At 43.3% G+C, this 20,805-nt stretch overlaps 2 protein-coding genes across 5 annotated transcripts in view; one reads left to right on the top strand and one right to left on the bottom strand.

Annotated features, from left to right (window-relative positions):
- SPEG (striated muscle enriched protein kinase) overlaps positions 1-20,805 on the top strand; it is a 227,294-nt gene that overhangs the window by 89,756 nt on the left and 116,733 nt on the right. The window contains exons 2-4 of one of the 4 annotated variants that reach the window (XM_069732776.1): positions 12,867-12,905; positions 14,613-14,655; positions 17,503-17,537. The exons of 2 other annotated variants lie outside the window; for them this stretch is intronic. Coding sequence is in view for 1 of the 2 variants with exons in the window: in XM_069732775.1 (XP_069588876.1) it covers positions 12,867-12,905; positions 14,613-14,655; positions 17,508-17,537 (112 nt within the window). In the remaining variant the exon portion in view is untranslated. The remainder of the gene's footprint in view (positions 1-12,866; positions 12,906-14,612; positions 14,656-17,502; positions 17,538-20,805) is intronic. One more of the 4 variants, XM_069732775.1, reaches the window with a different exon arrangement.
- The window catches only part of DNPEP (aspartyl aminopeptidase), a 226,122-nt gene that overhangs the window by 177,676 nt on the left and 27,641 nt on the right, over positions 1-20,805 (bottom strand). The gene's annotated exons all lie outside the window — the stretch shown is intronic.

The following is a 20,805-nucleotide window of genomic DNA, read 5'->3' as shown; positions in this document are numbered from 1 at the left end:
TGGAACAAGAAAATCAAAACTTAGCTTGTCCTGAAGATTACTGAAGCCAGAAGCTGAGGTAACAAAACACTCTGATAACCTTGATAGCCGGCGGGGAAATGACAAGAAAGCCCGGTTAAATAGGAAACTCCCAAATCCTAATAGAACAGGTGGACACCAGAGACAGCAGAACACAAATCACCCAGTACCATCAGTAACCACCAGAGGGAGCCCAAAAACAGAACTCACAACAGGAGAGGACCCTGTCCTTGCAGACTTACATTCTATGGGAGTGTTAATGGCCTGTATGTTTCTATAAGTGTGGAAAGTGGGGGTGACCTGAGCGGGATGGCAGTTCTTGATAGAGAATGAAAGAAGGTTGTGGTCAGAGAGCGGGAGAGGGGAGTTTGTGAAATCATCCACTGAGCAAAGCCGGGAGAAGACTAAGTCGAGGGAGTTTCCATATTCATGCGTTGGAGAGTTAGTATGCTGCGAGAGGCCGAAATAGGAGGTTAGCGATAAAAGGTGAGAAGCAGATGGGGGGAGGGGAGAAGCAATGGGGATGTTGAAATCGCCCATGATGAGGGTGGGGGTGTCACAAGAGAGAAAGTGTGGAAGCCAGGTGGCAAAGTGATCCAGGAACTGATGAGAGGGGCCGGAAGGATGATACACCACCGCCACTCGCATGGAGAAGGGGATATAGAGTCTGACAGCATGGACTTCAATGGAAGGGAAGACAAGTGAGGGTAATTGGGGGATAACTTGAAAGGTACATTTGGGTGAAAGGAGCAGACCAACGCCTCCACCTGCTCTGTTGTCCGATCTTGGGGTATGAGATGTAGTCCACCATATGAAAGAGCAGCAGCAGCGGTGGTGTCTGACTGCTGGATCCAGGTTTCAGTAAGGGCCAGGAGACTAAGAGAATTAGAAAGGAAGAGGTCATGGATGAAGGAGAGTTTATTACACACAGAGCGAGAATTCCAAAGGGCAGAATTGAAAGAGACAGAAGGCATGCAGGGAATATTAATAAGGTTAGAGGGGTTTCTGAGTGTAGCAGTTGGGAGGTTTGACTGGCTATAACATGGGGGGCCGGGGTTGGGAGAGATGTCTCCAGCGACTAGGAGAAGGAGGATAGAATGAGTGAGCAGATGGTTAAGTGATTTGTGAGAGCGTCTCTTGTGTTGGATGGTGGGACTGAATGGATCTGTGCTGTTGAGCAATGTGAACAGAGCATGAGTGCTATACATAGGAGAGGCAAGGACAGAGGGGCCGATATGGATGGAGTGTAAAGAGTTTATGCAAGGGCGGTGAATGTGAGTGAATGCAGCGGCCAGGATAAATATTATACAAATACATATGGTGAATATTTGTTCTGTTCCAAATGAACAGGGTATAGATTTAGATTGTCTTACCTGTCTGCTGCCCTGTCTAACTGCCATGGTATAACTGCCAGCACTTAAAAAAAGTACTTTGAATAAATGTACACGAATAATAGTGCACGAATGCGTCCCCAAAGTATGACTAAATTTATAGAAGGCTAGCTCTTAGATCTCACTTTTTTTTTTTAAAGCTCGTTAGCAATCAATCTAACTCAGTTCAGACAGCAGGACACAATAAATTTAGTGAACAGATAAACAAATGTCCAAGTCTACATGGATCATAAACCGCTTTGAAACATTTATGTGATCTCTTTGCATGAGGACAAGCAGAAGTGAGTTCAATATCTACAGTCATGGCCAAAAGTTTTGAGAATGAGACAAATATTAATTTTTCCAAAGTCTACTGCTTCATTTTTTCTAATGGCAATTTGCATAAACTCCTGAATGTCAGAGTGATCAGCTTAACGGCAATTACTGTACTTACAAAGTCAATATTTGCCCAGAAAATGAACTTTAACCCCCAAAACACATTTCAACATCATTGCAGTCCTGCCTTAAAAGGAGCAGCTAACATCGTTTTAGTGATTGATCCATTAACACAGGTGTGGGTGTTGATGAGGACAGGGCTGGTGATTAATTAGTCATGAATAAGTAAGAATGACATCACTGGACACTTTAAAAGGAGGCTGGTGCTTGGTATCATTGTTTCTCTTCAGTTAACCATGGTTATCTCTAAAGAAACACGTGCAGCCATCATTGCACTGCACAAAAATGGCCTAACAGGGAAGAGTATCGCAGCTACAAAGATTGCACCTCAGTCAACAATCTATCGCATCATCACGAACTTCAAGGAGAGAGCTTCCATTGTTGTCAAAAAGGCTCCAGGGCGCCCAAGAAAGACCAGCAAGCGCCAGGACCGTATCTTAAAACTGTTTCAGCTGCGGGATCGGACTACCAGCAGTGCCGAGCTTGCTCAGGAATGGCAGCAGGCTGGTGTGAGTGCTTCTGCACGCACCGTGAGGCGGAGACTCTTTGAGCAAGGCCTGGTTTCAAGGAGGGCAGCAAAGAAGCCGCTTCTCTCCAGAAAAAACATCAGGGACCGACTGATCTTCTGCAAAAGGTACAGGGAGTGGACTGCTGAGGACTGGGGCAAAGTCATTTTCTCTGATGAATCCCCTTTTCGATTGTTTGGGACATCTGGAAAACAGCTTATTCGGAGAAGAAGAGGTGAGCGCTCCCACCAGTCTTGTCTCATGCCAACTGTAAAGCATCCTGAAACCATTCATGTGTGGGGTTGCTTCTCAGCCAAGGGAATTGGCTCACTCACAGTCTTGCCTAAAAACACAGCCATGAATAAAGAATGGTACCAGAATGTTCTCCAAGAGCAACTTCTCCCAACCGTCCAAGAGCAGTTTGGCGCCCAACAATGCCTTTTCCAGCATGATGGAGCACCTTGCCATAAAGCAAAGGTGATAACTAAATGGCTAATGGAACAAAACATAGAGATTTTGGGTCCATGGCCTGGAAACTCCCCAGATCTTAATCCCATTGAGAACTTGTGGTCAATCATCAAGAGACGGGTGGACAAACAAAAACCAACAAATTCTGGCAAAATGCAAGCATTGATTATGCAAGAATGGACTGCTATCAGTCAGGATTTGGTCCAGAAGTTGATTGAGAGCATGCCAGGGAGAATTGCAGAGGTCTTGAAGAAGAAGGGTCAACACTGCAAATATTGACTTGCTGCATTAACTCATTCTAACTGTCAATATAACCTATTGGTACTCATAATATGACTGCAATTATATTTCTGTATGTGATATAAACATCAGACAAACACTAATAAAAACCAGAGGGCAGCAGATCATGTGAAAATATAATTTTGGTGTCATTCTCAAAACTTCTGGCCATGACTATATAAACAAAAACAATTGCATACTAAGATTGCTAACAAATATAGATATATGCAGGATTCAATGCCGAAGATAGAATGACTCAGATACCATTCAGACTGCTTGCTGTCAGGGACTGGAGCAGTGGACATGCAGGGTATTTCAGTTCAGAGAATGAATGATAAGTTTACCTGTATGAAGAGAAAAGAGATGCTTGTTATATTCTGCCATGGTATAACTGCCAGCACTTAGAAAAAGTACTTTGAATAAATGTACACGAATAATAGTGCACGAATGCACCCCTGCACGAGTCACATGTGAGGGAAGCATGAGAAGCTGGTGTGATCCAATCTACATTCTTCCTTCTCTCAGGGAGCAGAAAGCAACTACCAGTTAGGTAATTTCTGTAAGTTTTCTCCTGTTTATTTTGACACTGTTTTGCATAAGTTGTATGTCTTTTTATTATCATATTTTTATACCTTTTTCTTATTGTAAGCATTGAACTTTTTGTTATTAAAGTATAAAACTTTAACAAGTTGAACCTTGAATGTTCTAAAAGAATCCATAGCCTAAAGGTGTGTGATCCTTATGAGTGATAGACATATTTTTATTAGTATTATTAGTCCGGGACTCATTGCCCGTGTATTCGATGGGTGGTGGCAGCGCGTATGAGCGGGTGTGTGGCCTGGGTCGGTGTGTGATTTATGCTCCCATTACAGCATAGGACAGAGGTTGAATGCTGGCCTGAGAGTGGGGAGATAGATTAACCCTTGCAGGCACAACCCCAAGTCACGTGTGAGAGCAATTGGTATATAAGAATATAAGAATATAACTACTATAATACTGCCCCTATGTACAAGAGTATAACTACTATAATACTGCTCCTATGTACAAGAATAGAACTACTATAATACTGCTCCTATGTACAAGAATATAACTACTATAACACTATCCCCTATGTACAAGAATATAACTCCTATAATACTGCCCCTATGTACAAGAATATAACTACTATAATACTGTCCCCTACGTACAAGAATATAACTACTATAATACTGTCCCTTACGTACAAGAATATAACTACTATATAATACTGTCCCCTACGTACAAGAATATAACTACTATAATACTGCCCCTATGTACAAGATTATAACTCCTATAATACTGCCCCTATGTACAAGAATAAAACTCCTATAATACTGCCTCCTATGCACAAGAATATAACTACTATAATGCTGCCCCTATGTACAAGATTATAACTCCTATAATACTGCCCCTATGTACAAGAATATAACTCCTATAATACTGCCCCCTATGTACAAGAATATAACTACTATAATACTGCTCATATGTTCAAAAATATAACTACTATAATACTGCTCCTATATACAAGCATATAACTACTATAATACTGCCCATATGTACAAGGATATAACTACTATAATACTGCCCCCTATATACAAGAATAAAACTACTATAATACTGCCCCCTATATACAAGAATAAAACTACTATAATACTGCTCCCTATGTGCAAGAATACAACTACCATAAGATCATGTTCGCACAGGCAAAAATGCTGCAGTTTTTCTTCTGAGTTTTTCTGCAGGTGTCTGCAACAGAATACACAATAAGAATGTACATTTATTTTCAGCACAAAAAAACCGCAGCAGAAATGAATACAGCATTTATGCTTCCAGGGAGATTGGCCTTCCACCGTCCCTGTGGAGCAGAGGTATCTGAAGCATTGCTGTCTATCTGGAGCTTCTCTTGGTTGTGAATGGGGAATCTTCTTTGGGGCTGATAATTCCATGGACCCATCAGCTGTTGGACATTGGACTTTTTGCTGTTTATTCTAATGCGATCAGGTAGGATGTGATAACTCTGTACCCCAGCGGTGCAGCCACAACCTGCTCTGTTCCTGCGCTCAGCTCTCTGTGGTTCTCTTCCCGCCTCAATATGTGTGAATCCACGGATTGTGAGGGACATGCATGGAAACTTGTACATTATTGGAACATGTTATGCTCACTCCGACAAATATTTTCGGGAATTACGTAAAAGGCAAGAACCCTAATATTATTAACCATTTTTATTAATACAAATAAGGGAATTGTTATCTAAGCAGTTATGTAATGTATCCATGTGGTTGATGACCAGTATAATAAGAATTACCTAGTGACATATTCATCAGATGCCCATAGATGATGACATCCACAAATGCAGCAATGCTTGTTGGGGAGTTGAGTTCCTCTTTAATGGTGCCCAGTCCGGCTTCTTTAATGGTGCCCAGTCCGGCTTCTTTAATGGTGCCCAGTCCGGCTTCTTTAATGGTGCCCAGTCCGGCTTCTTTAATGGTGCCCAGTCCGGCTTCTTTAATGGTGCCCAGTCCGGCTTCTTTAATGGTGCCCAGTCCGGCTTCTTTAATGGTGCCCAGTCCGGCTTCTTTAATGGTGCCCAGTCCGGCTTCTTTAATGGTGCCCAGTCCGGCTTCTTTAACGGTGCCCAGTCCGGCTTCTTTAACGGTGCCCAGTCTGGATTCTTTAACGGTGCCCAGTCCGGCTTCTTTACTGGTGCCCAATGCGGCTGCTTCAGTGGGCAGAGGGACCACGGTGGGGACTGTTACACAGGAGTTGTGCCTATTTTTGTTCTCGCTATGCCGCATCTCCACGCCATGCTTTATTTATACAATTCCAACCCGGGTAATTTGTATAATATATTTTGCTGTGAAGATGCAGAGAATTTCCCATTTATTGGTAGTTGTGTTGTGGAGTCCTGTGAACAGCTGCACTGCGGGCTACTCATAAAATATTCAGTGCTCTAATATGTCAGAAGTCTTTAGTAGACCTGCCAGGTTAATAACTACAGCGGGGGGGCGTGATCTACCAATGTGCGACACTGAGGGACGTGTCAGTCCTGGATTATGCGCACTCATTCATCCGTACATCTGCTTTGTGAAAGTCAAGAGTTTAAATGGGAAAATACCTTAACCCTAAAAATAGTGGGGTATGGAATGGTGTACATACAGCACACATATATCAATATCGAAGAGCATTTACCAGATATTTTTTCTTGTGCGGCCTGTTTTTCTTTTTTTAATCTTCATTAGGACACAGCTATGGTCAGTAACTCCAGCTGATGTGCAATGTTCACTGTGGTCTAAAATCCACCTCCTGTCAAAGAGGGCTGGGTAATTGTGTCTTTCCTCACATGGCCTTTACACTACAGATCTGCTTGTTTGCATTAGCATTGGTGATGAGTGAATAAACTCGGGTGACCTCCGAGTATTTTTTAGTGCTCGGAGATTTAGTTTTCATCGCCGCAGCTGAATGATTTACATCTGTTAGCCAGCATAAGTACATGTGGGTGTTGTCTTTTTGCTAGGGAATCCCCACATGTAATCAAGCTGGCTAACAGATGTAAATCATTCAGCTGCGGCGATGAAAACTAAATCTCCGAGCACTAAAAAATACTCGGAGGTCACCCGAGCGTGCTCGGGAAATCTAGAGTAACGAGTATATTCGCTCATCACTAATTAGCATCTGTTTGTTATTACACTGTTATCTGGAAGAACACACATAGAGAGGAATATACCACCTATAATACTGCTCCTATGTACAAGACTATAACTACTATAATACTGCCCCTATGTACAAGAATATAACTACTATAATACTGCCCCTATGTACAAGAATATAACTACTATAATACTGCTCCTATGTACAAGAATATAACTACTATAATACTACTCCTATGTACAAGAATATAACTACTATAATACCGCTGCTATGTACAAGAATATAACTACTATAATACTGCCCCTATGTACAAGAATATAACTACTATAATACTACTCCTATGTACAAGAATATAACTACTAAAAAACCGCTGCTATGTACAAGAATATAACTACTATAATACTGCCCCTATGTACAAGAATATAACTACTATAATACTGCTCCTATGTACAAGAATATAACTACTATAATACTGCCCTTATGTACAAGAATATAACTACTATAATACTGCTCCTATGTACAAGAATATAACTACTATAATACTGCTCCTATGTACAAGAATATAACTACTATAATACTGCTCCTATGTACAAGAATATAACTACTATAATACTGCTCCTATGTACAAAAATATAACTACTATAATACTGCCCCTATGTGCAAGAATATAACTACTATAATACTGCTCCTATGTACAAGAATATAACTACTATAATACTGCTCCTATGTACAAGAATATAACTACTATAATACTGCTCCTATGTACAAGAATATAACTACTATAATACTGCTCCTATGTACAAGAATATAACTACTATAATACTGCTCCTATGTACAAAAATATAACTACTATAATACTGCCCCTATGTGCAAGAATATAACTACTATAATACTGCCCCTATGTACAAGAATATAACTACTATAATGCTGCCCCATGTACAAGAATATAACTGCTATTATACTGTCCCTATGTACAAGAATATAACTACTATAATGCTGCCCCATGTACAAGAATATAACTACTATAATACTGCTCATATGTACAAGAATATAACTACGATAGTACTGCTCCTATGTACAAGAATATAACTGCTATAATACTGCCCCTATTTACAAGAATATAACTACTATAATACTGCTCCCTATATACAGTGCCTACAAGTAGTATTCAACCCCCTGCAGATTTAGCAGGTTTACACATTTGGAATTAACTTGGCATTGTGACATTTGGACTGTAGATCAGCCTGGAAGTGTGAAATGCACTGCAGCAAAAAAGAATGTTATTTCTTTGTTTATTTTTTTTTTTTTAAATTGTGAAAAGTCTTTTCAGAGGGTCATTTATTATTCAACCCCTCAACCCACCAGAATTCTGTTTGGTTCCCCTAAAGTATTAAGAAGTAGTTCAGGCACAAAGAACAATGAGCTTCACATGTTTGGATTAATTATCTCTTTTTCCAGCCTTTTCTGACTATTTAAGACCCTCCCCAAACTTGTGAACAGCACTCATACATGGTCAACATGGGAAAGACAAAGGAGCATTCCAAGGCCATCAGAGACAAGATCGTAGAGGGTCACAAGGCTGGCAAGGGGTACAAAACCCTTTCCAAGGAGTTGGGCCTACCTGTCTCCACTGTTGGGAGCATTATCCGGAAGTGGAAGGCTTATGGAACTACTGTTAGCCTTCCACGGCCTGGACAGCCTTTGAAAGTTTCCTCCCGTGCCGAGGCCAGGCTTGTCCGAAGAGTCAAGGCTAACCCAAGGACAACAAGGAAGGAGCTCCGGGAAGATCTCATGGCAGTGGGGACATTGGTTTCAGTCAGTACCATAAGTAACGTACTCCACCGCAATGGTCTCCGTTCCAGACGAGCCCGTAAGGTACCTTTACTTTCAAAGCGTCATGTCAAGGCTCGTCTACAGTTTGCTCATGATCACTTGGAGGACTCTGAGACTGACTGGTTCAAGGTTCTCTGGTCTGATGAGACCAAGATCGAGATCTTTGGTGCCAACCACACACGTGACGTTTGGAGACTGGATGGCACTGCATACGACCCCAAGAATACCATCCCTACAGTCAGGCATGGTGGTGGCAGCATCATGCTGTGGGGCTGTCTGTTTCTCAGCCAAGGGGCCTGGCCATCTGGTCCGCATCCATGGGAAGATGGATAGCACGGCCTACCTGGAGATTTTGGCCAAGAACCTCCACTCCTCCATCAAGGATCTTAAGATGGGTTGTCATTTCATCTTCCAACAAGACAATGACCCAAAGCACACAGCCAAGAAAACCAAGGCCTGGTTCAAGAGGCAAAAAATCAAGGTGTTGCAGTGGCCTAGTCAGTCTCCTGACCTTAACCCAATTGAAAACTTGTGGAAGGAGCTCAAGATTAAAGTCCACATGAGACACCCAAAGAACCTAGATAACTTGGAGAAGATCTGCATGGAGGAGTGGGCCAAGATAACTCCAGAGACCTGTGCCGGCCTGATCAGGTCTTATAAAAGACGATTATTAGCTGTAATTGCAAACAAAGGTTATTTCACAAAATATTAAACCTAGGGGTTGAATAATAATTGACCCACACTTTTATGTTTAAAATTTATAAAAATTTAACTGAGCAACAAAACTTTTTGGTTTGTAAGATTTATGCATCTGTTAATAAATCCTGCTCTTGTTTGAAGTTTGAAGGCTCTAACTTATTTGCATCTTATTAAACCTGCTAAATCTGCAGGGGGTTGAATACTACTTGTAGGCATTGTAACTACTATAATACTGTCCCTTATGTACAAGAATATAACTGCTATAATACTGTCCCCTATGTACAAGAATATAACTACTATAATACTGCCTCCTATGCACAAGAATATAACTACTATAATACTGCTCCTATGTACAAGAATATAACTGCTATAATACTGCTCCTATGTACAAGAATATAACTACTATAATACTGCTCTTATGTACAAGAATATAACTACTATAATACTGCTCCTATGTACAAGAATATAACTACTATAATACTGCTCCTATGTACAAGAATATAACTACTATAATACTGCCCCCTATGTACAAGAATATAACTACTATAATACTGCTCCTATGTACAAGAATATAACTACTATAATACTGCTCCTATGTACAAGAATATAACTACTATAATACTGCCCCTATGTACAAGAATATAACTACTATAATACTGCTCCTATGTACAAGAATATAACTACTATAATACTGCCCCTATGTACAAGAATATAACTACTATAATACTGCCCCTATGTACAAGAATATAACTACTATAATACTGCTCCTATGTACAAGAATATAACTACTATAATACTGCTCCTATGTACAAGAATATAACTACTATAATACTGCCCTCACTGTTACAATATTCTATAATATTGCTTTTTATGCTGACTGTATCATAGCGGATTGTGAATACTCTCCATGTAAGTTATTACTTTGCACATCTGCTTATCTTCGTGACTCTCTAGTGATGGCAGTGAGACGGCAGAATGATTGTAAATTACATTGTAATGTTTAAGTGGAAGGTTGATCTAATAGGCAGCCAGGTAATCATTTGATTTGTTTGCTCACTGGAGGATATGGGCTGACTGCCAGCTTGGATCAGACAGACCTGGGTCACAGAGCTTTTACATCACAGTCCATTCTTCTCCTCGCTGATTTATGAGGAGATCACTCTGACCTGCATTCACCTGTCGGTCAGTCTGTTCCCAGTATCATTCTGATAATGGCATCCATTAATGGCTCCAAAGAATTAACTCCCTCCTGTATAGTGTCAGGTGGAGTATTAGCAATCAAACAAATGAAAAGTAACAATTTATTATCAGCATTTAATATAGCAGCCATTGTATTTAAGGTGACTCTTTAAGTACTCTTCCCAAATGACAATGAAACAATTCTGTAAAGTAGAGGCCAATTACCAAGTAAAAATAGCCATTAATGTAGCTTTTGTTAATCTACTATATAATTGTCTAAGGGGCACTTCCATCTGTCTTTCTGTCTGTCACGGATATTCATTGGTCATGGCCTCTGTCTATCATGGAAATCCAAGTCGCTGATTGGTCGTGGCTGTTTTGCGGCGACCAATCAGCGACGGGCAGAGTCCGGAAGAAAATGGCCGCTCCTTACTCCCCGCAGTCAGTGGCCGGCGCCTGCTCCATACTCCACGCAATGTTCCCGGCGCCCGCTCCATACTCCCCGCAATGTTCCCGGCGCCCGCTCCATACTCCCCGCTCCCCGCAGTGTCCCCGGCGCCTGCTCCATACTCCCCACAGTGTCCCCGGCGCCCGCTCCATACTCCCCGCTCCCCGCAGTGTCCTTGGCGCCTGCTCCATACTCCCCACAGTGTCCCCGGCGCCCGCTCCATACTCCCCGCAATGTTCCCGGCGCCCGCTCCATACTCCCCGCTCCCCGCAGTGTCCTCGGTGCCCGCTCCATACTCCCCACAGTGCCCCTGGCTCCCGCTCCATACTCCCCGCTCCCCGCAGTGTCCCCGGCGCCTGCTCCATACTCCCCACAGTGTCCCCGGCGCCCGCTCCATACTCCCCGCTCCCCGCAGTCAGTGTCCCCGGCGCTCTGCTCCATACTCCCCGCAGTGTTCCCGGCGCCCGCTCCATACGCCCCGCTCCTCGCAGTCAGTGTCCCCGGCGCTCTGCTCCATACTCCCCGCAGTGTTCCCGGCGCCCGCTCCATACTCCCCGGCGCCCGCTCCATACTCCCCGCTCCCCGCAGTCAGTGTCCCCGGCGCTCTGCTCCATACTCCCCGCAGTGTTCCCGGCGCCCGCTCCATACTCCCCGGCGCCCGCTCCATACTCCCCGCTCCCCGCAGTCAGTGTCCCCGGCGCTCTGCTCCATACTCCCCGCAGTGTTCCCGGCGCCCGCTCCATACTCCCCGCTCCCCACAGTCAGTGTCCCCGGCGCTCTGCTCCATACTCCCCGCAGTGTTCCCGGCGCCCGCTCCATACTCCCCGGCGCCCGCTCCATACTCCCCGCTCCCCGCAGTCAGTGTCCCCGGCGCTCTGCTCCATACTCCCCGCAGTGTTCCCGGCGCCCGCTCCATACTCCCCGCTCCCCGCAGTCAGTGTCCCCGGCGCTCCGCTCCATACTCCCCGGCGCTCCGCTCCATACTCCCCACAGTGTCCCCGGCGCTCCGCTCCATGCTCCCCGCAGTCACTCTCCCCGGCGCCCGCTCCATACTCCCCTCCGGTCACCGCTAACACAGGGTTAATGCCGGCGGTAACGGGCCGCGTTATGCCGTGGGTAACGCACTCCGTTACCGCCGTTACCCTATGTGTCCCCAACCTTTTACTATTGATGCTGCCTATGCGGCATCAATAGTAAAAAAGTAATGTTAAAAAAACAAAAAACCTGCTATACTCACCCTCCGTTGTCCGCTGAGGCGCTCGCGCCTGCCGCCATCTTCCTTTCCCAGTGATGCTTTGTGAAATTACCCAGAAGACCTAGCGGTCTCGCAAGACCGCTAAGTCATCTGGGTAATTTCGCAAAGCATCCTGGGAACAGACGATGGCGGCAGCCGCGCGCCCATCGACACAGCGCCGTTGGATCCCAGGAGGCGGAGAGACGGGACGCTGAGGAGCAGCGACCAGAATGGTGAGTATGTTAAACTACAAGGGGCCCTCGGATCGTTAGGTGAGTATATGTTTAATTTTTATTTTTTAACCTGTGACATAAGTGGCTAGGCAATATACTACGTGGCTCTGTGCTGTATACTACGTCACTGGGCAAAATACTACATCGGTGGGCAATATACTACGTGGCTGGGCAATATACTACGTGACTGGGCAATATACTACGTGGCTGGGCAATATACTACGTGGCTGGGCAATATACTACGTGGCTGGGCAATATACTACGTGGCTGGGCAATCGGGCCACCATCTAGTGTAAAAATAAAGTTCCTGAAAGGCAAATCTATTTAGATACTGTTGCAGCATCCTATCTGCACGGTATATTGCAAATCTTCATGCAGTACTCCATAAATTGTCAGGCAGCGTTCCTATAAGTAGCTGATTAGGATGACTGTAAAATATATGTCTAATAACAGGTGATATTTGATATGTCTTTACAGGGTTCGGAACTCCCCTGCTTCCCAGGACACAAGCCTAAGGTGAAATGATAAAGTTCTAGCTGCCAGCAGCCACCACTAGGGGGAGCTCACTGCATACACATTTATACAGTGACAACTAGATGGAGCTCTCTCTCTGCATACAGATTTATACAGCAACAACTAGACGGAGCTAAGTGCATACAGATTTATACAGCTATCACTAGGGGGAGCTCACTACATACGGATTTATGCAGCCATCACTATGGGGAGCTCAGTACATATAGATTTATACAGCCATCACTAGGGGGAGCTCACTACATACGGATTTATGCAGCCACCACTAGAGGGAGCTCACTACATACAGATTTATACAGTCACCACTAGAGGGAGCTCACTACATACGGATTATACAGCCACCACTAGAGGGAGCTCACTACATACGGATTATACAGCCGCCACTAGGGGGAGCTCACTACATACGGATTATACAGCCACCACTAGAGGGAGCTCACTACATACGGATTTATGCAGCCACCACTAGAGGGAGCTCACTACATATGGATTTATGCAGCCACCACTATGAGGAGCTCACTACATACAGATTTATGCAGCCATCACTATGGGGAGCTCACTACATACAGATTTATACAGCCACCACTAGAGGGAGCTCACTACATACAGATTTATACAGTCACCACTAGGAGGAGTTCACTACATACAGATTTATACAGCCACCACTAGGGGGAGCTCACTACATACGGATTATACAGCCACCACTAGAGGGAGCTCACTACATACGGATTATACAGCCGCCACTAGGGGGAGCTCAATACATACGGATTATACAGCCACCACTAGGGGGAGCTCACTACATACGGATTTATGCAGCCACCACTAGAGGGAGCTCACTACATACGGATTTATGCAGCCACCACTAGAGGGCGCTCAGTACATACAGATTTATGCAGCCACCACTAGGGGGAGCTCACTACATACGGATTTATGCAGCCACCACTAGGGGGAGCTCACTACATACGGATTTATGCAGCCACCACAAAGGGGAGCTCACAGCATTTATATTTATACAGCCAACAGTAGAGGGAATTAACAGCATAAAGGTTTCTTCAGGTCCCATTGACTCTATAATAATGATAGGCTGCAGGGATCCAGAGTTTTATCATAACTCAATGGTTTGTAAAGGGAAGCAGCTGACCCCAAAGCTATGCAAGAAATCTGTAATAACATTCTTCTGCCAACCCTGTGCTATGTATAAGGACGGTGGGTAATTCTTGTGTAGATGAGCAGCTATTGGGCCCTCTAAGACTTCGGGGTCCTGGTTACGACTAGATCGGTCGAATATGGCTCCATTGCCTTAGGTCTTTCTTTTCAGCGATCATGTTTCCTGGATATCAACCCAGCAACATTCAGATCTGCTAATAAAATCCCATCACTGACGCCAGTTACAGGAGCACTTGCAGTTTTTTGCTCCCCCCACTGTGATATGGAAAGCAGGGGGGACATTGCTTCTTGTTTTTCCACATTATCGTACAGCGAAGGAAAGACCTTTACTGATAGTGACAGGGTCAGCGGCCGTTACCATGACAACAGACCGCAAATTCCTACTGGAGTCGTTATCATCTGATGCCATGTAAATCTGTGACAACCTGTAGGTTATGAGCGAGAATCCAGCTGGGGTCATTGTGAGGTTGTCGGGTGCATTCAATCTACTGTCAGACGTTAATTCAGATGCTTCTCTATCTCCTGTAGAAATCAGGACACTCCCGGAGGGTCTTCGGACGATTTACTCATGGTGCGTTGCTTAAACATCATCCCATCGTGATATGCACCCCAATATGTGCTGTAACACGTCAGATAATGGCGTCCATGGAACATTCACAAACATATATATATATATTATGCATAGGTGGCAGTGGTGGTTTATGAGGGTTGGGGGGCTCCTGGTGGGACGTTTGTTGGGGGTGGTTTGTTATAGTGAGGGGATTGTCAAAACCCCCTGCCCCTTAAAGAACCTTACAATCAAGAGTATAGCGGGATGACGCCAATAACGGTTATTATTCGCCATTTTTAAGCCTGGATAATCCCTTTAATTCAGATTAGAACTCAAAATTATTCTAGATATCACACCCTCAGACCAGATCCCAAAATTTAGACCCCAATATTAAGACTCCAGACCATAATCCATAATTCAGATGCCAGATTAGACCTTATTAGGCCCCTAGTTGTAAAATCCCCGAAGCTATAATTCAGACCCTGGACTAAAGCCCATAATTCAGATCCCAGATTGAATCCCTTAATTCCAGTCCCAAAATTTCAGACAACAGGTCATACTCTATCATTAGGTCCCCAGCATAGGCCCCATAATTCAGAAATGAGAATTTACCGCTAAATTCAGAGCCCAATGTTAAAGGGAATCTGACACCAGGTTTTTGCTACCTAATCTGAGAGCAGTATAATGTATAGACAGAGACCCTGATTGCAGTGATGTGTCACTTTCCTTGCAGCTTGCTGTAGTTTTGATAAAATCACTGTTTTATCATCAGGAAAAGATCACTAGAGGACTAACAACCCTGCAGCCAGGTAGTCTTACCCCGCCCCCACCACTGATTGACAGAATCCTGTCTGCACTGTTCATAGGCAGGAAGCTGCCAATCAGTGGTGTGGGCGGGGTAATTCAGAGCTCAGCAGTCAGAGATCTGCTAGATCGGCATCAGAGAAAACATCGCTGGAATCAGGGACTCTGGCCCTACATCATGCTGCTCTCAGATGGGATAGCAAAAAACCTGCTGACAGATTCCTTTAAAAAAAACAAAAACAGACTAGACCTATAATTTAGATGTCAACATTAAGATTCCAGATCTTATCATTCATACCAATAATTAGACCCATATTTGAGACCCTAAAAGTCGCATACAAGACCAAGGTCCTAAATTCAAGCCCTGAAACAGAGTCTAAAATTCAGACCTTAGACCCCAGACACCATCATTTATGCCCCTGACCAGATGCTTTAGTTCAGACCCATTAATACAGTGTTGGGAAATCTTCTTGTGTGGTATTGGACATTGTATCACTAGGTCACATTTATACAGCGCATTACACTGGATGTATAAAGCTGGATTGCAAAAATATAATTCTGAATTAAAAAAAAAAAATTTAAAAAAGTCTCCATTTGGTCAGGTTGCCTTCATATTGGACTTTTTTTTTATTGTGGTGAATAAATAAAGTATTTGACCATTTTGAGTATAAAAAACGCTCATGGTCTTTTCTCCATTATCAGGAATGGGAGACGTTTTGAAACGTTTCAATACATCTAAAGTGTACACTTCTTCCTAACGGTGCCAGTTACAAACTAGCGGAGAAAAGAATAAATAACAAAAACAGATACATTTTAGAAAGAAGAAAAAATCAGATTTGTAGAGATGGATGTATAAATTGATGATCAGACAGATGTAGTGGAGACATGGCACACGCTTCCAGATATTTTTGACATATATGTCTGGTGCATATGTCTGAGATGTCCAAATGTGAGCCTAGCCTGGGCGCTCATTGTGTCACCCTATCCCTGCCAACCCTGGATATCTATGGGCAAACACCATTCCTGTACATCGAAGTGAGCACAAAACCACCCTTGCATCTTTTTTTATATATTTGTGAATGTTAAGGTGAATATTTTCATTTAGATCATTTTTTCTCGTTATATATTACACCACATATATTGTATTTATGATTTTGTTACTTTTGGGCATTGTCCTGAATTTTACCAAAGCATTAAATAAAATCTAAACATTTTCATTTAAAATAAGTCCCTGAATCCTCATGATAACCTAAGTCTGACTGGGTCCGATGAGTCTCTTATCTCAGCTACATACTTAGAAATAATGTGTTTGGGGCACAGTTACATATAATTGAAAAATATGTAATACCTCATTTCTCCAGTGGAGGCACTGTAGGGAAAGTGAACACTTCACTGATCCTTTGCACTGGCTTATTTATACGTGTACTCTATAAAGAGTTCCAGCGTGCACTAACAGGTCCATTTTTATACTAATGGTAGAGGATCCAATTAACTAAATAAAACCCCAGGCCATCCTGTTAAATAAGACTTGGTAGCTAGACTAAGGCGTGATGACATCATCATACCTGCATAATGATGTCACCGCTCTTAATATAGCTGTGTGTATAATATTTAGCTTCGCAATCCAATAGATCTCATGCCATGTGCCATATATTCTCTCCATGGTCTATATGAATTTGGGAAATGCCACCTTAGTCCAAGAAAGAAGTCAAAAGACAAGAGGGGTCTGAAGTTAAATTATTACCCATATATCAGGACTAGATACAGACGGATTCCAATAAAGTTACAATTCCTGGAAGATACCAATCCCCTCCAAAATGACACATAAATGACAAATTAATTGAGAAAAATATCCCATAGAGCAGTACTATTGGCTGGCGACCTCTAGAGGTCATCACTAGAAACTGCAGCTCATTGATAGCTTAGTGTTGCAGCGGCCTCTAGTGTTGACAGGTAGAAGTGCGGCTTGCATGAATGTCATTGCATGGACTTGCATGCTTGAACTACTTGGGCTGTTACTAACAGTTTGTGATATATCTTTTTCTCTCGCTGCCCCTACGGAAGCGAAGTATTCCGCTCCTGCAGGAAACACAGCTATGGTAAGACAAGTATCTCCCAATTCTGCGTATTAAAACCAACCATAATCTTGTATGTCTGTTTTTGTTACAAATGATGAAATCCTTTAACAATGAGACGTACGGCAGTATATCGTTATCGTTACAATAGATGGGATCCTTACAGGACTTGACGTGTATATATGATTAAAGATCTTAGCAAAGGTTTATAGAGATGAGTACATTTTTAGAAATTCGAATTTGACAGATTTTCTAATAGTAAATTCGATTTATGGCAAAAAATAATACTCCAATTGTCCAATTGACCTAAAAAATGTATATGACGCTATTCTCTTTTCCTCACACACTAATCTTCTTCACTGCTGGGCTGTCATACACTATCTGTACAGTTTCTTCAGTATTTTATGGCTTTTTCTCCTTCTGGATAAGCCGTGAGCTGTGACATCCTCTCCAGATTCACAATATGGCTGCTACATTCCCTGCCTTGGCTTTTATACAGGCTACGACCTTCTTTCCTGATTGGCTGTGGTATACCATGTGATAGCTATAATTTACTATGGGTAGACCTGCCCTGCCGTGCTCCAGGTCATGTAATCTCCGTCTGGTTGATGCAGTCTTCTGCAGTTTTGTAAAATGGTGCCAGACAGTTTAGGAGATTCGCCTGAAGCAAATTGGAGATTGTTTGAATTCGCAGTTTCAAAAAATTTCTGAAAGTCTGACATGAATTATATTTGCAGCCAAACTATTTGCTCATTTCGAATGGCTTATGTTGAGGCCTGCATTGTTTATAAGATGCTAGAGATAATATGGAGATGAATTTTAATTAGTGGGAATATACAATGAAAGCGCTCATTCTATGACAGCAAGCACAGATCTGGAATGATGACTGTCCTTTCCTCAAACCTAACATAAATCAGCCATACAAGCGAATATAACAAACTTGTGTAACATCTCATCCCAGCACTGGATTCACAGCTACACTGCTCAGTATTGCTGCATAATTCCTCCATGTTGCTGCTTTCTAGTAATTATTTTATTTCGCTTCAGAGCTGGATGCACAACTTCACTGCTCAGTACCTCTTGTGACAGGGTCACTGGCACTGTATGTGAGGGGAGATATGTGTCACGGAGATTGCTTTCTGCCGTGATCTAGAAACCCATAAGTTTCTTTTCAGCATGCCATGTGCTGAAGGAGTTAAGCGGCCATTTTATGGGCGGGTTTTTAGGTGAGTAGGTGAGAGATGGGCGGGACGCCTACCCACCATATCTCCACCTCCAGGGTGTGGCTGGAGAAATAAATGTCCAGCCAGTTTTTTTTTCTTTGTGTTGTGTGGAGGTAGGAAGCCTCCTGACTGCTAGCTCCTGTGAGAGCTGCCATATGTGTTGTCACAGAGGACCTGGGCAGGACTGTATATGAACTTTTTATTTTCATTTGAGCCGGACAGGCTGTTTTCTGTTACCAGTTTGGGTTTCTTGGTTTATGATGCAATAAACCACCCAGAGACTTTAACCACACGTGTGCCTGTGTCTACCTCGAGGAACACCTAAGACCTTCCACACTCTACACTATGTTCTACATGTTGTTGCTGAGTTCAAGTGATTATTTGCTTCATCCTGGAGCTGGACTCACATCTACACTGTTCAGTACTGCTATATAATATCCTCCATTCCGCTGATGCTTCTGAACATGTGCTACGTAGAGGCAGGAGAGCAGCAATCCCTCATGTCTGTGTGTGCTGTATATGGGAGAGATCATAGCAGCTAGTCTCCTGTTGTGAATTCTGCTTTTGGGTTCCCCCCAGTGGTTGTAGGTGGGAATGCAGTTGTCTCTGAGTCGCAGTCCTGGCCAGGTGTTTCTGCTGATTGCAGTTCTGACTGGGATATTTAGGTGTGCAGGATTCATTAGTCCTTGCCAGTTGTCAATGTTTCTTGGGAAGTGTTGGATCACTTTCTGGCTTCTCCTGCTTAGCTGCCAATTCAGCAAAGATAAGTGTCTGTTTCTTTTTCTGTGGCACACATGCAGTGTGCTTATATTCTGTGCTATTCATTTGTTTTTCTCTTGTCCAGCTTAGACTGTGTCAGTGTTTTCTCAGTCTTGTTGGATTCTCTGGAGTTGCAGATATACGCTCCCCATCTTTAGTTAGATGGTGGAGTTTTTGTATTTTCTGCTGTGGAGATTTTTGGAAGGATTTTTAATACTGACCGCTTAGTATACGTCCTATCCTTTCCTATTTAGCTATTGTGGCCTCATTTGCTAAATCCTGTTACCTACCTGCGTGTGTCTTTTCCTCTACTACTCACAGTCATTATTTGGGGGGGGGGGGGGGGGGGAGCAGTTGTACTGTTATGATCCGGTGACCTTGGAGCAGCATGAAAACTTTCACTGGAGTAGGTGGTAACTATACTGACTGCAAACCCTGATCTTAACACCGCAACTAGAAGTAGCCGTGGGGTGTGCCTAACAAAACCTAGACACCTCGACACAGCCGGAGAACTAAATACCCCTATAGATGGAAATAGGAATTCTACCTTGCCTCAGAGCAGAACCCCAAAGAATAGACAGCCCACACACAAATAATGACTGTGAGTAGTAGAGGAAAAGACACACGCAGGCAGGAAACAGGATTTAGCAAATGAGGCCACAATAGCTAAATAGGAAAGGATAGGACGTATACTAAGCGGTCAGTATTAAAAATCCTTCCAAAAATCTCCACAGCAGAAAATACAAAAACTCCACCATCTAACTAAAGATGGGGAGCGTATATCTGCAACTCCAGAGAATCCAAAAAGACTGAGAAAACACTGACACAGTCTAAGCTGGACAAGAGAAAAACAAATGAATAGCACAGAATATAAGCACACTGCATGTGTGCCACAGAAAAAGAAACAGACACTTATCTTTGCTGAATTGGCAGCTAAGCAGGAGAAGCCAGAAAGTGATCCAAGACTTCCCAAGAAACATTGACAACTTGCAAGGACTAATGAATCCTGCACACCTAAATATCCCAGTCAGAACTGCAATCAGCAGAAACACCTGGCCAGGACTGCGACTCAGAGACAACTGCATTCCCACCTACAACCACTGGGGGGAACCCAAAAGCAGAATTCACAACAGTCTCCACACAGGAGCTCAGAGGTTGCTGAAAATGAGAGAGAGAGCTTGCAAAGGGGAAAACTGGTGACAATGGCAGCTATAAGGCACAGAATGTCCAGGAATAGTGCTATTCCTCATATAGAAATGTGAGTCACTTGAAGAACAGATAATATCAGAAGGTATATTGGAAAATCATAT

The sequence above is a fragment of the Ranitomeya imitator genome, chromosome 7 (genome assembly GCF_032444005.1).
Source record: "Ranitomeya imitator isolate aRanImi1 chromosome 7, aRanImi1.pri, whole genome shotgun sequence".
NCBI lineage: Eukaryota > Metazoa > Chordata > Amphibia > Anura > Dendrobatidae > Ranitomeya > Ranitomeya imitator.
This window is presented reverse-complemented; position numbering and strand designations above follow the sequence as displayed.